At 38.7% G+C, this 17,732-nt stretch overlaps 1 protein-coding gene across 1 annotated transcript in view; it reads left to right on the top strand.

The window, feature by feature from the left end:
• The window catches only part of CFAP47 (cilia and flagella associated protein 47), a 7,413,452-nt gene that overhangs the window by 2,033,318 nt on the left and 5,362,402 nt on the right, over positions 1–17,732 (top strand). The window contains exon 18 of the mRNA XM_044071840.1: positions 6,701–6,778. Coding sequence (XP_043927775.1) covers positions 6,701–6,778 — 78 coding nt within the window. The remainder of the gene's footprint in view (positions 1–6,700; positions 6,779–17,732) is intronic.

Below are 17,732 nucleotides of genomic sequence, written 5' to 3'. Positions count from 1 at the left end.
GTAATGTGTTTTTAACATTCATTACTAATTAAAGTAATGAGTTAATTATTTCAATGAATTCAATTAAATTGTATATATAAGCATGGTACTTTTAAGTAGGGTTGATCTGAGGAAGCTTTGTATTTAACAAAGGGAAAGCGCGCTCAACAGTTATTTGTTCTTTTCGTTTCTGGGCCGAATTGGCTTGTGTTTTCATTGGAATAAAGAGGAGTTTTTAACAATTACTGCTGGTGCGTGGTACCCGTTTTTTGCCTTGGATTTTGTTCTTTATTGGTTTTGTGACTGGGTGTGTTTCGTTTATAAAGTTTATACTTAGTAATTGTGAAAACATGAGGAATGTTTTGGATGCTGTTTCCTTTTGTGAGGGATAATCTGCTTTGTGTGGTTTAGTTTCTTCTGTTTCTCAGGTTATTACTTATTGTTTGAAGTGTGTTTATGGCACTGAAATACTGCTTCCAGGACTGTTGCCACTGGTATTGTTTTGTGGAGGTTTGCCTAGCTGTATTCTAAGAACCTCCCAGAAGAAGGAAAAAAAATGAAATTTTGAATTATCCTTTCAATAAAGAATTAGTGTTTGGACCTTTTGCTGCAGGGGGTTCCAAAACATGTGATGAAAAAGGTAAGCTGATTCAAGGTAGCTCTGAGATATTTTATCCCTCCGTCTCTAAATTTTCCAAGAGATTTTCTGCTCCCTCACCCAGTTTAGGCAAGAGACAAAATAAATAGTATCATCAGAATGCTGGTAAGCAGACGTTTAAAAGGCAATGGCAGGGAGGTTCCAAAAAGAAAGTTGTACCCCTCCCAGAACAAATGATAGTCAAGTAAGGCAGACTTACTATTTAAGTGATCTTGCCCCCTGACTGTGTCAGTCCCTTACCCAACTTCCCACCCTGGCATTCTGTTATCCCTTCCAGAAAGGCTGAATCTCAATTTCTGTCTCTTTGGCAACAGATTGATTCAGACAGATGGGATCTGAAGCTGATGCGGCTAAAGTACAGATGACAGTGGAAGGAAATTCCTTCTTTTTGGGGATGCCTCCTCATCTGCTAGACCAAACCCTTCCATTCCCTCTTGCCCGATACCACATATTGTCTCAATGGGGTAATAGAAGCAGATCTTCCTTCCCATTTGATGTGAAGGATTTTATTCCAAAATATTTTTATTGGAAAAGAAATAAATTCCTGGAGACCAATTCTGGATCTTTCTTTTTCGAATCATCTTATGATAGTGCCCAGGTTCAAAATGCTTTCACATTACAATCTGTTACCCCTTCTTCATTTGAGTTTTTGTAGTAATGTTGGATTTAAAAGATAAATATCACATCCCTTTTCATCTAAATTGTTGATATTTCTTAAGGATTTTTGTGCCTGGATCATGTTATCAGTTCTCTGATTTACCCTTTTGCCTATCCACTGCCCCAAGATTGCCCACAAAGTGTCTAGCTCCTGTCAGAACCCATTGCAGGTTACAGGGTGTCTGCATTTTTCAATATTTAGATGACTTGCTTATCTGGGCAGAGTTTTCTGCAAAGTGTCAGGAATCTCATACTTGGGTTAGAGATCTCCTACACAGTCTGTGGTTCCAAGAGAACATCCAAAAGTCTTTTTTGACTCCATCACACAGAATTGTGTTTCCAGAGCTTTTCTTCCATATGAAAAAATAGATTTGTATTTAGACCTATTCCTGGGGTTTTCCACTCAGAGTACTGTCACTGTGAGAAAATATCTCAGAATTCTGGGTCTCATGGTGTGCAAGATTCTCATGATACTTTTTGCAATACTCCACATGAGAAAAATACAGCTGTATCTGAAATTGCTTGGTCACAGCACAAACACTAATTATCTTTTCAAATCCCCATTCTGTGATTTAGGAAAATAAAATCATGTGGTGGAGACATCAAATATCCCTGAATCCAGGTCTCCCCTTCTTTTGTCCTGCTCTAAAGCAGTCAGTCACAACAGACACCTTCAGATTTTGCTTGTGAGGCAGTGTTGGGGGGGAGTGCAAGGTCTATGGGACAAGAAGATAAACTACAGCACATAAACATAAAATAGATGGTAGGTCTTATAATGGCTGTCAACTCTTCAACTCATATAATACTCAGGACCTCTTCAAGTGTCTACAGACAATACCACAGTGATGTGGTGCATAAACAAGCAAGGGGGAACCATATCTTAACCCCTATGCAGACTAGCTATGCTAGCATGGGATGTAACTTTACAGTACAATCTCACTTTCCTAGCATCTTGTATACCATCAGAACAAAACTGTGAGACAGTCCAGCTGAGAAGGACAAAGGCAGACCATCACACATAGAAGCTGAATCGGGTGTCTTACAAAATTTGATCCATCAGTGGGAAATTCCTGAGGTGTAGTCCTTTTTGCTTCATGTCTAAACAATCAGTTAGCAAAATTCTATTTCAGGACTCCATACAAGAAGGCCTGGAAGACAGATGTCTTTTTTTTCCTTGAAGAGGAATATTCTTCTATATCTTTCCACTCTTCCCACTGATTTTCAGGGTTCTTCTAAAGATTCAGAAAGACTCCCCAAAGATCATTTTGGTGTCTTCCTACTGGACCAGGGAACAGTGGTTCTTCCTTCTTTTTTTATTGGCCAGGGGCAATTTCCACAAGCTTCCTTACAGACTGGATTAAATCATACAAGAAAAGTGCTGTTAAATGTGTTCTGACCCTAAACAACAACAACAGACTGCCTGGATGATAGGCTAAATACCTTTTAGGCACTTGTTTATTGAGGACTTGCAGCAGGCACTGATGGAGGCAAGAAAGCTTGCTACTAGAAAATCATAAATTATTGAAAGGGAAGGGTTTTATAGTTAGCGCCAAAAAAACAACCAGCAACCATTCAGGACTCATGTTTATCTGGTTTTTACAGTATTTGTGTGTTACTATCCTAGTCTGAGTCTTACTCTTCTATCAAGGTTAATCTGTCAGACATTTCAGTATGTCTATACATGGATCCCCATCCTTCAATGCAGTCTCATGTCCAAATGTTTTTGAAGGAGGTTCTACTTAAGAAGCCCACAGAAAACCACTTGCGCCATTTGAACCAGATCATCAGACTGACTTGAGATTCTTAACATAGAAAACAGCCTTACTCATTGCTCTTACCTCTGCAAGAAGAGTATCTGAGTTACAAGCTCTTATGGTTGGTCAGCCGTATCTCATTTTCCAAAAAGACTGGGATTCCTTGAGAACTAATCCTTTTATACTTAAAGTGGTATCTGAGTTTACAGTAGGCATATCTATCCTTTTGCCTGTCTTCATTCCAGAACCTACAAATAAAGGAGAAAGGATACTTCATATCTTGGATGTCCACAGACAACTCAAGTACTGTCTTGGCAGAACTAAATCTTTCTACACTTCTGATCAGTTGTCCATTTGTTGTGAAGTTAACAAGAAAGGTCAACCTGTATTAAAACAGACTGTTTCCATATGTTTGTCTCAGGCTATCATCTTTTGTTATTCCTACCACAACAAAACTATTCCAGCAAGGTTGAGTCTCATTTTACAAGGGCTCTGCCTTCATCTTTGGATTTTTGGATTCTAGAAACATTCTAGAAGCAGTAACTTGGTTTTCTGAACATACTTTTACAAAGCACTATAAATTAGATTACTTCTCCAGGTCTAGAAGAGGCATATCTGTCAATGCAGACATTGAAAATGGGAAAAAAAACTTTGAAAAATATGAACATCTAGCTAAATCTCTGGAAATCAAATTAGTATAAAATTTGAAAAACAAACAGCACGTAACTGTTCGCACTTCCAGCAGGAATATGGAATAATACTCAGAAACACATTTGAAAATCACAGAGTTCAATAAATGATGGAAAATATAAGCATGCCATCAGAGAGACAGTGTAAAATCTGTAGACTTTATTGAACCATATCAGAAAATGTTACCACTTTGGATGTCCATAGACCTGCCAGTGTTTGGACATGTATTTTTTTCTTTTTCTAGCAATGTCCTCTCTGGGGTTAGGGTCCCTATCTCATCTGTCATGAAAGTTCTGAAAAGGCTTGGTGCCCAAACATGACTTTTATTTAGCTCAGCTCAAGCTCACTAATGGTTTTGCCATGTGGTAGGTGCCTTGAAGCTTTAGAAGCTGGCCAGCTGTTATATCCTATGCAGAATATGACCCATATAGCTTAGGCTACTGAAGCAGTGACCATTCAATCATCTGCTGTTATGGTGAGTTTACCTACACAGCTGTACTTTTCTTCATTATAATCACTGCCACTGCTTTTCTACTGTGTTTTCAGAATTTTTTTCTGTATACTTCAATAGTTAAAACATTCAGATTAACATGTTTAATTTTGTTATAATTTAAACAGTCTGTCTCAGCCTTTTTTGAAAGACCATGCATTGAGCAGGGAAGTTAAATACCTCACTGTACCTGGTTAATTTGGTGTTGATTGAATACCCTTTTAAATAGCCAAATGATGCAATCAAAGAAATCTCCCTATTCATATCTTGAAAATAATTTAGTACTGACCTTGACATCTAGAATCTGGTTTGTCTCCTCCTTGTTACTTTGAGTCTTTGGTAAAGGACCATCATGTCCTTTTCATGTTGGAACTGCTCTTTTTTTCTTACATTTGTTCTTGCTCTGTTTACACCTTAATTTGTTTTATTCTGTGTCTCAGACTGATCACTGCTGCAGTAGCTGCTCCCTCCTTTCGTCCCCCATTTTGTGTTTAATTTTGTTGACAGAATGAATATACTGATTTGTTACTGCCTGACACTGACATCTTAGAGGCTTTAGCTTCCCTCTTTCAGCTGGCATGAAAGTTCTAAAGGGATTGGCACCCTGATTTTCCCTTGCTCTGCTTGAGCTTCCAGTGGTCTGGGCACTTGGATGGTGCTCTTCAACTTTGGAAGTTGGCTGGCTGTAATATCCTATGTAGACTATAACCCATCTAGCCAAGGCTGCTGCAGCAGTGATCATTCAAACATCTACTGTTATGGTAAGTTTACTTTAACAATATCATCTTCATGGAAGTACAGTTGTTTGTGATGTTAGCCAAGAGTGCTCTTTTCAGTACCCACAATGTACCCAAAATTGCTTCCTTCTGGTATACTCATGTCAGTGAGAATGTACCCTGCAAGCATTGGTTATTCAGTATTGGTTATGACTACATTTATAGGGTGTGTGAGTTTAAGATGAGTGAGCATTTTCTCATCTCTTGATGCAAGCGTGGTGGATAGTGAAATTTTTAGTGCTTATTTCAGAAATGTGTCCCTGGTGGACCCTTGCACTGAGGCCATTTTGTCCCTTTTGCATCCCCTTACTAAGAAAAGTAATATAGGTAAATACTACAGAAACAAAGCCTCTTTTACTACCTCTGTGCTTCAGGATTCATCCTTTTTTCTTCTTTGGGTGAGCTATTATGATACAGCTTTACTCTGTTAACTGTACTGTCTCACTTGTACTTCTGGAATCGGAGGTACTGCCTGGGATTTCAAGCAAGAGTCAGCTCACTGTAGAGGACCATTCAGTGTAAGCTGTAACAGATACACAAGTACTCACCATAACAGATTATTTCCGAGATGGTTTTCTGCAGCTGGTACCTTTTAACCTTCATCATGTGTTTAGAATGTCTACTCTGCTGTAATTGGTAGATGTTCCATGTGCATTATTGTAAGTTTAGAATTGTATGCTCTTATTATAATTTTCTTCACAGATGTGATTCTCCAATGTTTGGTGAGGATTAAGAGCTGAGAATTTTGAGGTTCGGCATTTACACTTGTGCTAGCATGGTTTTCTGCAGCTGATACCTTTTAACCTTCATCATGTGTTTAGAATGTCTACTCTGCTGTACTTGGTAGATGTTCCATGTGCATTATTGTAAGTTTAGAATTGTATGCTCTTACTATAATTTTCTTCACAGATGTGATTCTCCAATGTTTGGTGAGGATTAAGAGCTGAGAATTTTGAGGTTCGGCATTTACACTTGTGCTAGCATGGTTTTCTGCAGCTGATACATTTTAACCTTCATCATGTGTTTAGAATGTCTGCTCTGCTGTACTTGGTAGATGTTCCATGTGCATTATTGTAAGTTTAGAAATGTATGCCCTTATTATAATTTTCTTCGCAGATGTGATTCTCCAATGTTTGGTGAGGATTAAGAGCTGAGAATCTTGAGGTTCGGCATTTACACTTGTGCTAGCACAATAGTTCTCTTGCATTTGCAGTAGCTATACATGTTCTCAAGTTTTGCAAGTAAAGAAGATTTAGATTGGGGGGTTGCTGAAGGAGTCCTCTAACATAAACTAATATGTAGGTTATTTACTTGTTACGCTTCACTGCTGATGGTGTCCTAAAACAATTCATAATATGTCGTTATAATATTTCTTTCGAGTTCTGACTTCACTCAGGAATCATAGTACTTGAACTTTATTTGTGCACAAATGCATCATTTTTACTGAGAAGTATTTACTAATATGCAAATTGCTTCACAACTTCTGTCTGTCCCTCACTCTGTCTGTCTTTAAATCTCTAATTATTGTGCTAAAGTGCTTTTTTAGAAACCTTTTCACATTACTTCAGACAGCAAAAGTTCTTTAAAACACATAGATATATGTGCCTTTAGTCTGCAGCTTATATCATTTGGAATGTTATTTAAACTTATTACTGAAATGTTATGAGTGGTAATTTTATGACTATATCTGTTTTAGGTTAAAGTGCGTAATACAAAATCACTGGAGCTTAGAATTGGTGGAACTGTCAAACCCCCTGAAGTGGATATATCTGTGGTCAGTAAAACTTTCATCTTTAATAGATACTATTTTATCTACCAGTAATACTTCTGGAAGCAAATGAAACTGAAGGAGATAAAATATGTCTTTGTTTATCATATGAAATGTGTGTTGGGGCATATCTGCCTATTTCTCAAATTAATTGTAAGCTATATTCTTTCACCTTGTCTTTCCTTCAGTAATGATTGCTTATAATCAAGCTCATAGTTATGTAAAAGCTGGATTTTTTTTGTCATAAAATTTAATGTGTCTATAATAAGTAAACATTTTCATTTAAGCAAAGCATAATTTTTAACCTTTTCAAGGTATATGAAATTGCAAATATTATGTTTCAGTAGAAATAGGATTTCAAAACACAAACCATCCATCCTCAAGAGCATATATTTATTCGAGTAAATTTACATCAGAAACATTGAGAGAGACATGTAGCTCAATAATATTTGTCAATATATGGAGACATATTTGAGTGGTCTTAGGGTTAGCAGCTTGGGAACACAACAGTGGGGTTTGAATGATGCCCAAACGGGGCCCAGAATGTTACGCAGTCAAAATCAGTATAGGGAAATTTCTAAAATACGTTGTCTGCACGGGCAAGTGTAGCATTCACTTTGAGTTTAATTTCTTAGATGTTGTTTATACATATTTTGTCATGCTTTAAAAGCCTCTTCATAACAATTAATCCAGTAAGGTAAGGCATCTCAAACCGGGTCTAGTAAAGGGTTTACCTGAAGATATTTGGGGGTATTTTAAGAGGCACTGTAATGCACAGTATTATAATGCACAGTACTCAAGAAAAGAATGCAAACTTGCATACCTACATGAGAGATGTGGGCTTGCCTAGACTGACCCAAGACCAGCAAGTCTGGTGGAGATTTTTTTATTAGTTCATTTGTTAACCAGTAAGTTTTACTGACCTTTACAAGCCTAGCCAATAAACCATATTTACCAGTTTCCTCCAGTCCCAATGAGATCAACATAGTCCAACGGAGAATCTAAGGTTGCCCACCTAATGATCTAGGTTTAGCTTTAAGGTGGCAAGCTTTGGTGCTACTTTGCTTGATATGTGATAGACATTTGCTCCAGAGGTCTGGGATATATTGGAATGTGAATCTGTCATAACAGTGTGTTTTATTTGTCTATTGATGAAGGTTTAGTTCCTTTAACTGAGTATTTAAAGAATCATTTGTTAAGGTGGTTTAACAGGGTAGAATCTTTCATGGCTCAAAAGGCTAAATACAGATCACCATGGAGGAGTCTATAAGACTGAGTACAGAACGGGGCTGTGGTCTGTCGATATCACTAAGTCGTGAGGCCATTGATCTTTTTAATTAGGAGTCACTGAGGACTTAGGTCTGTCAAACTAAGTGATATCCTTAAACAAATACATACCAAAAGACATGCTATATTCAATAATGGGTTTGATAAGAGATGAGTAAAGGGAATAGGTTCATAGGAACTTACTAGGCTATTGATCTGTGAGAATTTTAAAAATCCTAACCTTACATTCCCATGAGATCATTTTAGTCCTTAGGTTTTGTGTATGAATAACCTGGAGGTGGAGATAACAAGGATTTGTTGGGACATATTCTTGTTGCCCTTATCCATGAGGATCATGGGTGCTAAGCGGGGGAGTGGGGGACATATTTGTAGTCTTCCCATCCACAGAGTAAGAGAAGTACTTTGCTTTGTGCAGAATGCAAGATGGCTTATTAGAAGCAATAATCATCATCACCCCCCCCCCCCTTTACCATTTTTCTACATGAGGTTAGTGTCTTGTGTCAACTGTCACCATCTTTGTCTGTTCAATGCCACTCTCCTGCCTTCTTCAACTCTCATGCCTGACTGTCACAGATCTTCTCTCATACAATCCATCCACCTCTTTGCTGGACACCCTTGTTTCCTCTTGCCTTCCTCCTGCCTGTTCCATATCTTCTTCACCAGATTGTCTTCTGCTTTTCTGCATGTGTCTGAACCACCATTATCTGTTTTCTTTGATATTTTCTGCAACTGAAGCTACTTTGGCTTATGCTCTTATGTCTTCATTTCTTTGTCTACCCCACAGTATGCATCCTACCGCCAATGTCAGGTACTTCATCACCTCTAGCTTCATCAATTGCTTAGGCCTCTGTACCAGTACTGGTCACACCACTGTTTTGTAAACTTTACCTTTCAGCTTCGTTGACATTCTTCTATCATATACTATACCTGACACTCTGTGCCAGTTGGCTGCAGCCCCTCTGATTATAACTCCAACCTCCTCATTCAGACTTCTGATCTCCTTATCCATCCCTCCCAGATACTTGAATCTGTTAACCTGTTCCACAGTTTTCTCTTTTATCTCAGTTGTCAGCTTCTGATTTCCCATTTGCTCCATTACCACTGTCTTATCTGTACTCAGTTTCATCCCATGTGCATTCAGTTTTGCATTCATTCCCCTATTCTATATGTTAAATATAACATAAATATATGTTATATGTTGTATCCTGTATGTTGTAGTTCTTGCTCAGAGTCTGCCTGTAATGCCACATTACCTGCATACAGCAACTTTGTTGATCTGTTTCCTCTGATCTGTTTGCTAATATAGTCCATCACCAGTATGAACAGCAGTGGGCTCAGAGCTGAACACTGACACCCCCCCACTACCACTGGAAACCCTCTGTGAGACATAATACTGTTCGTACTTGAGTCATTTGGGTCCTTGCACGTAGCTTGCAGTAATTCTGCTAATGTTTCTGGGACTTCAAACTGCCACATGACTGCCCAAATCAGCTTTCTTGGGACTTTGTCATATGTTTTCTCCAAGTCTAGGAATGCCCAGTTGGACTTTTTCCTCAACTCTATCTTCTTCTCAACTCCCTGTCACACTGCAAACATTGGGTCAGTTATGCTGCATCCTGATCTGAATCTGAACTGCACATCTCCCATCTTACTTTCTACTACTCTGCAGATTCAATTATCAATCTCCCTCTCCAGAACTTTCATGCAATGTGACAATAATTTGATACCTCTATACTGTCCATAGTTGTGTATATCTCCTTTGTTCTTGAATACTGGCACTACTATGCTTATTCTCCAGTCATTTGGGATATGCCTTTCTCTCTACACTGCTATGAGTTTCCTCAGGGGCCATTTCTCCCCTATCTCACCCTGTATCGTTATCATATTTGCTATGACTTCATCAGATCCTGCTGATTTCCCTGACTTCATTTTCCTTAATGCTTTTCTTACTTTTCTATGTTGGGTTCCTCCTCTCTTTTCATAGTAGGCTGAGTCTAGGGCAGTACAGCTTCTGTGGAGTTTTTTTCATTCAGAACCTGTTGAAAGTACTTCTTCCATCTGCCTTTGATGACCTGTGCACTGGTGAGCAGGTTGTTGTTGACATCCCTTATGAAGGGTGTCTCACTACCCTCTTTACCTTTCTGTCATTGCCTTGCGACCTGAAAGAATTTCTTTGTGCCATCAACTGAGTCACTTCTGAGTAACTGGTAGAGTGTCTCTGATACCATGTTCTTTGCTATTGCTCCTTCTTTCTTAGCCTTTTTGTTAGCTAACCAGTATTCCTTCCTACCCTGCTCCATCTTTTCTTTCTCCCACTTTTTCCTGCACTGCTTATTTCCTTTGATGACTTCCTGGGCTTCTGCATTCCAGCACCAGCTTTCCTTACATACCTTATTTCCATACCTAGCTTGGCTGCATATCTGTTCTGTAGTCCTCACACATGCTTCTTTGAGGCACTGCTATTCTTCTTCAACTCCACTTATTTGCCCTTCTTCTTGAGAAGCTAGAGTCCTGAGTAATTTCTTGAACTGTTGTGCTTTTTTTCCAGTCAACTTCCAGGTTTTCAGCCTGGTCTATGTTGACCTTAGAGCCTTCTCTGACCACTGCTTGCAGCTGATTGTGGCAACTAGTGTTTTTTGCTTTGGGCCAACTGTTTCAATGGGGATGACTTTGCAATCACGGATTCTATGCCAGTGCCCATTTCTTACTAGGAGGAAGTATATCTGACTTGTGCATTGGCCACCCTTGTATTTGATCCTGTGGGTGGCCAACTGTCCAGAAGTTTTCTGGACAGTCCATAATTAAGGGACACTGTCACTGCCACTGAAGAACACAAGAATATGTTTGACTGAGTGCAGTAATATTGTATGACAATCCCCTCGAAGAGAGTTTAATGCACACTTCTAACCTGCAGACATTTTACTTTCACATATATGTCCAGAAATTCTGACATGAAAAGTTGGCAACCCTACAGGCTGTGAATCTCTTGCTTTCTGAACTGTGGCTACTATCAAGCCATTTGCCAGAAAGAAATCTAGAATGGCCTCTCCTTTTTTACTCCTTTTTCCCCACCTATGTGGGCCCAGACAGTCCTCATATCCTGTTCTGCCTGTTCAAATATGTGCATTCAAGTCACCCATTGTCAACACCAATTCATGTTGTCCTGCTTTATCCAGTAGGTGCTGCAACTGCTGTCAGAATGCACTCTTTTCCATACTATTACAACCCTCCTATACGCTAAGATTATGAATACTGCCCAATCATTAGGCCGGACTCTGATTGCCATGTGTCTGTCACTAATTCTGATGACATCCCTCACTGTCTTCTGAAGCTTCTCCCTCACTCCATTTTCCATACCATTTCTAGCCTGTCCTCCTCTTGAGTAGTAGACATCTGGATCCCAGTCTCAGTGACATTTATGCACTTTCCCTTCATCTTGTCTCCTGGATACATAGAATATCCAGCCTCCTCCTTATCATCATGTCAGCTTCCTCCAAGTTGCATCTGTCAGTGAACCTGCATTGAGTGTAGCAATTCTTAGATTATGTTTGGCAGGTTGGTTGGTTTTGTGTCCAGCTTTCATTTAGTAGAGCTATCCGAGATAACCCAAGCTATGCAACTGGACACAGTCTGACCCGTAGTTTATTGACAACAAAATAGGGACCAACACAATGGTAAGCATTCACTGTCACAGCAATATCAAATACAAAAAAATTCCAGTGTAAGGAAACACTAGATACCAGCTTCAATACAACGAAAATTCTTTAATAAAACACAAAGCTTTCGGACATGCGTCCTTCCTCAGTGTGAACAAGCAGAACAGAACATTTCTTTTTCCTTTTATAATGAAGCTTAATTGCATCACATGACACACCCAGCAATCAAAATCTTCTCTAAAACTTAAGACATTTCAAACGAAGCATGAAAAATAGAATTTAAGACATTTCAAATGATGCATGCAAAATAAAACTCCCCAAACAGTTAATAGGTATAAAAACATCCACATAAAACATACTTAAAAATACATTCAAACACACATGAACTAGTTCATTTCTGTAAAATCATCTGTTTCTTTTTCAAAACAGGTTTTAGGCTTACAGCTGCATTACTTCCAGGTTTAACATCTGCTTGAAGCATTACTTTCCACTTGTACTCATTAGTTTCTAGCATAATATTATTGTCACCCCCCCTCTTCTGTTTTTAGGGACAACTTTCATGACCCTAAACCTAAATGTGTGTTCATCACCCATTTCACCAATATGCTTTGCAAGAACATTAGTGCCTACTCTTCATCTAATATTTGACTTATGTTCAACAATACACTTTTTAAGTTTGCACGTTATTTTCCCTATACAAAAAGCTGTACATTTCATGAAGGTGGCAAGGTAGACTATATTATAAGTGTTGCACTTAGCAAATACGGTACTTACATATTATCGCAACCAGATTTCAGAACTGGCATACTTTGTTGTGTTTCCCAGAAAATGGGTTTGTTAAGCTTTAAAGGGGTGTGTATGCAACTAAGCAGTGATGTGTCCCCGATGGGTTGAGGCAGGGAGAAGAAGAAAATACTTCAATTGTTGGACTCGTGTCAGGCATGTGTCATTATTTTGGTGAACTCCACTTTGTCACTCTTCATCGCAAATACTGCCTTGCTGATGACAACCTCAGCAAAGGGAGGTTGCTCAGGAATATTCAGTGTGGCTTCTCAGGGTCAGTAACCATCCCAAAAAAAGGTCCTTACAAGAAATTCTGACTAAGGGGACAGTGATTCCAAAGGGAGTGATGCCTTTCTCCCCAACCAGATTCCTCAGCCGGGGGTGTTAAATTGTGTTGCCGCAGCAGCCACATACAGTACTACCGACAGGTGCTCACATGCTGAATGATCTCACACACACACACACACACACACACACACACACACACATCCCAAACATAGCAATCACCCCTTGCAGTGTGTACACCCAAACAGAATTGAAATGGGCCAGTTGCTTTTGGATGAAGGTGGTGAGTTGCATGATTTCGATGAGGAACGGTCACTGACAAGCAGCACTCCTTCTAAGGCTGAAAAGGCCATTACCAAAGAAGATGATTTCTCAACTTTTTCCTCTTCCAATATAAAAAGAAACACTCGCACACAACACTTCTGAAGATTTCATACACCCATTCCTAGCTTAGCAGACCTCATTTGACAGAAACATTACTGAAATGTGGTTGCGATAATACGTATTAATATACAACATGCATTTAGTCTTCTGTAATACACACAGATTTTTTAAGCCTTTCCACCAATGAACCACTTCTTCATTCTTGCTCATGGGCGTACCCATAGCCACTCCTGCCATTGCATATGCCAATATAGTAATTGGAAGTTGGGAAGAACAATATGTGTATAATGGTCCATCACAATATGCAGGAAATGTTATCTTTTACAAGCGTTTTGTGGTTGACATATTCCTGATTTGGAAAGGGGACAGGGTTGGTTTAGATGGTTTCACTGAGTATCTTAATAGTAGCACAGACTTTTCGAGTTTTACTGCCTCTAGTTCTAGGGATGCCATAAGCTACTTGGATGTTAAAGTGGAGAGGCAAGATGTTGAAATAATTTCATCTAACTATAGGAAAGTGATACAAGCAAGTAAGTATATGCATAGGACCAGTATGCATGCTGGCCATGTGTTTAGGGGTATAATGAAAAGTCAAATGCTACGTATTAGTAGATTGAATACAAATGATGACAGATGTAATAAGCAGATGGATGATATGATAGTGGACTTTAAAGAAAGGGGATATGAGGTTGATTCTTTGATTAAGTCAAAACTGGAGGTTATGGATGAAAGGGCAGGTAGAGCTAAACCTTTTTTCTCTGATAGGGTGGTAAACCCAAATGTCAACACTATTTGACTACATACAATAGAAGAACTAGGGATGTCCAAAATATTAACCTTAAAAATTGGAGGTTATTGTCAGCTGTACCTGAAATCAGAGATGTCATTGGGGACAGACCAAGTTTCTCATATAGAAATAGTAAAAACTTGAAGAAACACTTATGCTATAAGGAGTTGCAAGTTGTAGAAAATAAGTGTAGTATCAAAATAGCGACTATCCCATGTAGTAACTGTGTATGCTGCCCTGACATTGTTACAGATGCAGAATTTGTGCATCCTATAACTGGAAAGGTATATAATTTTAAAGTATTTGCTGCATGCAACACTTATAATGTAGTCTACCTTGCCACCTGCATGAAATTTACAGCTTTTTATATAGGGAAAACAAAGTGTATTTTTGAACATAAGTCAGATATTAGACGAAGAGTAGGCACTAATGCTCTTGTAAAGCATATTGATGAAATGAGTGCTAAATACACTTTTAAGTTTAGGGTCATAAACATTGTTCCTAAAAACAGAAGAGGGGGTGACAATAATAATATGCTAGAAACAAATGAGTATAAGTGGATAGTAATGCTTCAAGCAGATGCTAAACCTGGAATTAATGCAGTTGTAAGCCAAAAACCTGTTTTGAAAAAGAAAGGAAATGAACTTGTTCATGTGTGTTTGAATGTATTTTTAGGTATGTTTTATGTGGATGTTTTTATACCAATTAACTATTTGGGGAGTTTTATTTTGCATGCATCATTTGAAATGTCTTAAATTCTGTTTTTCATGCATCATTTGAACTGTCTTAAGTTTTAGAGAAGATTTTGATTGCTGGCTGTGTCATGTGATGCAGTTAAGCTTCATTATAAAAAGAAAAGAAAGTGTTCTGTTCTGCTTGTTCACACCGAGGAAGGACTCATGTCCGAAAGCTTTGCGTTTTATTAAAGAAATTTTGTTGTATTGAAGCTGCTATCAAGTGTTTTCTTACACTGGAATTTTTTTGTATCAGTAGCTTATTGACTCAGGGCTGCTGGGCTTTACGGTGGGTACACTCTGGCCAATAGGGACACAAATTCACCTTCCAACATTTGCATGGGTCCCTGGTGTAGGTTGGAGTATGCCAGGTCATCAACCCACTTATCACCGGCAAATACCCATGCCCATTCTTTGACACTAGTCAACATGACCGAATCACCTAGAGCCATATTTTACATCATCAAGTGGCTAGCCCTGCCATGGCACTCAGTCTGTGATCCAGGTTTTCCTAGCTTGAGGATACTGCACATCACAGTAGATGCCCAGAGTGGTTTGTCTGTACAACTCTTACGTGTATAGGGCACCATGTAGAGTCTGTGTTGCTGCCAGCAACCCTATTAGAAGCAATATTCTTACTGATATGTACCAGTCCATCCAGCCTGCCCTATTTGGGCTGTAGGAGAGATTGAGATCCCTTGAGTAGTTGTCCATGCTAACATTGGACTTATGAATATGTAATAGGTTAGAAAGAATAGGGTCTGTTGTGGCTGTATACACAAGGCTGAGGTAACCTCTTAGAAGCCTGTATGATACTGAAAAGAAGGATACGGCTTTGAGGTGGTCTGTAGAGTTTTTATGGTTTAGGCCTTTGACTTTTTTTAGTGAGAAAGCATTGTGGTCTTTCCAACTATGACAAGTATTTGGACAGGTATATACTGAAGGGGGTATTATTCTTTATGATCGGCCTATTGAAAGATGAGTACAATAGAGTAATTACATCCGTGGACCTGATCACCATATCTTTAGATATAAGCTGTGCAATGAAAAAGGATTGCCTTGCAATAGTGAATATGTGATGATCAAAGGACAGCTCGTTGTCTACTTAGGTTTCCAGATCCCTGACTACAGGATCAACATTCAGGGGCATGTTACAGATATAAGGGAGGTTATGCTTGCCTAAGGAAGCTATTATACATTTTTAGTCAATGACTTATAAGCAACATTATAATTTATGACACAAAGTAAAGTTCCATGGAATATTTAATGTATCACAGGCAAGTCTATTATGATTTTAATTGGACGACTGATGTATGTCATGTAAAGATTTGTTCTTATTTATTGACATGGTAGGTATGGTGTTTTTTACTCTTTGAAGGTGTTGGCCAAGGCACTAAGTGTATAGTTGTTTGTAATATATTAAAGATTGCATGGAACTTTATTTTGTGTTATAAGTTATACTGTTATACATTTCTTGGCATTTAGTTATAGTCCATGGTTTTGACACCAGCTATTTGTTTGAGAACAGCCCTCTTGCATTATCTTGTTTTCTCCTGTTGAGTTTATGATGGCACCAGCTTTGCAGTCATTTGTAGACTTGGGCAGCTATAAACCCTTAATATTTGCTTTGACCTCCAAGAAGTAAATACCAAAGAAGAATGGCCCAAGGGTTGAATCTTGAGGAACACTACTTGTGACAAGTTTTTTGAAAGACGTAGACACCCATCCTAAATTACTGGTTTCTGTTTGTGAGCTAGTGTGCTTTTCAATGAGTTACATAGAGATTTACATTTAGATTTAGCTAGGAGAGTTTATCTATAATACCTGAGTGTGGTGTGGTATTGAATGCCTTTGTGAAGTCTAGATATGTGATATGTATTGATTTACCTTTATCCATTGCTTCTGTAACCTTCTAGAAGAAGTCATCCAGGTTATGTAGGTAGGACCTGCCCTTAATTTGAACTGGCTCAGGTTGAGACCGTAGTTTATCTATGTCCTTATTTACTAATCTCATAATGATCAGTTCCAGAGCTTTACATATGAAGTTGGTAAAGCTTATGCATCTATAATTACCTGAAACTGTTGATGCTCCACCTTTGTGTAAGGGGATGACTGTTGCTTTCCTCCATTCATCTGGCATGAAGCCTGCTTGGAGGCTCATATTATATAACCAGTGTAGGAGTGTCTGACAAGTCATATTTCATGCTAGTCAGAAGGCAGCCCTGACTAGCCCTATAGAAGTAGTTTTTTTAACCATGGGTAGTGACTAAAGGACTTGTTCTTTTGAGATTGGGGGGGGGGGGGCAGCTGTAGATCCATGTATATGATTTAGGAATATAGGAGGGGGTAAGGGGTAAGGTTTGAGTTACATTTTTCCATTAGTAGATTGACTATGTCATCTAGTTCTGATTATGTGAAATCATTTACTATTAGCTCTGCACAGTGCTGTGCGTGGTTTCTAAAGTTTCCAACACAGTTAAATTTACAATAGCAATTGTGTGGGGATTTGCCTTTTGGGCTTTTGATTTGAGACAGTGTGATTCTTGGATGTATGCTTCATGATGGTTGCTGCTGTTGCTGTGTTTTTGTGAGTCTGCTGAGCGTACTTGTTTCCTACGTTACAATTAGAAAGCATTTTACATTTAACTCACCATCTCTTCCCTGAACAACACTATGATCATAGATGAATCACACACTAAACTGGTTGGAGTAATAGTAGACGATCAACTAAAATTTGACCTTCATGTACTTAACTGCATCAAGAAAACCACCAAAAGCTTGGTTTGCTCTATAGAAACAAAAGGTTCCTCACACCCAACTCCAGCATCTCACTAGCCCAAGCTTACCTTCTCCCCAACCTCTTTTACAGCTCTCAAATTTTAACAAACTTAAGGTCTTCACTACTTCCCAAACTTGAAACCGTCTACAGCAAAGTTGCTAGATTTGCAGCCAGTCTGCCCTCAAGATCACACCACTTTCATGCTCTCCAGACACTCAGCTGGCTAGAGTTTCCTAATCAACTCTTATTTACCCAACTTTTCATT

The sequence above is a fragment of the Protopterus annectens genome, chromosome 5.part0 (assembly GCF_019279795.1).
Source record: "Protopterus annectens isolate FY-2018-M chromosome 5.part0, PAN1.0, whole genome shotgun sequence".
NCBI lineage: Eukaryota > Metazoa > Chordata > Ceratodontiformes > Protopteridae > Protopterus > Protopterus annectens.
This window is presented reverse-complemented; position numbering and strand designations above follow the sequence as displayed.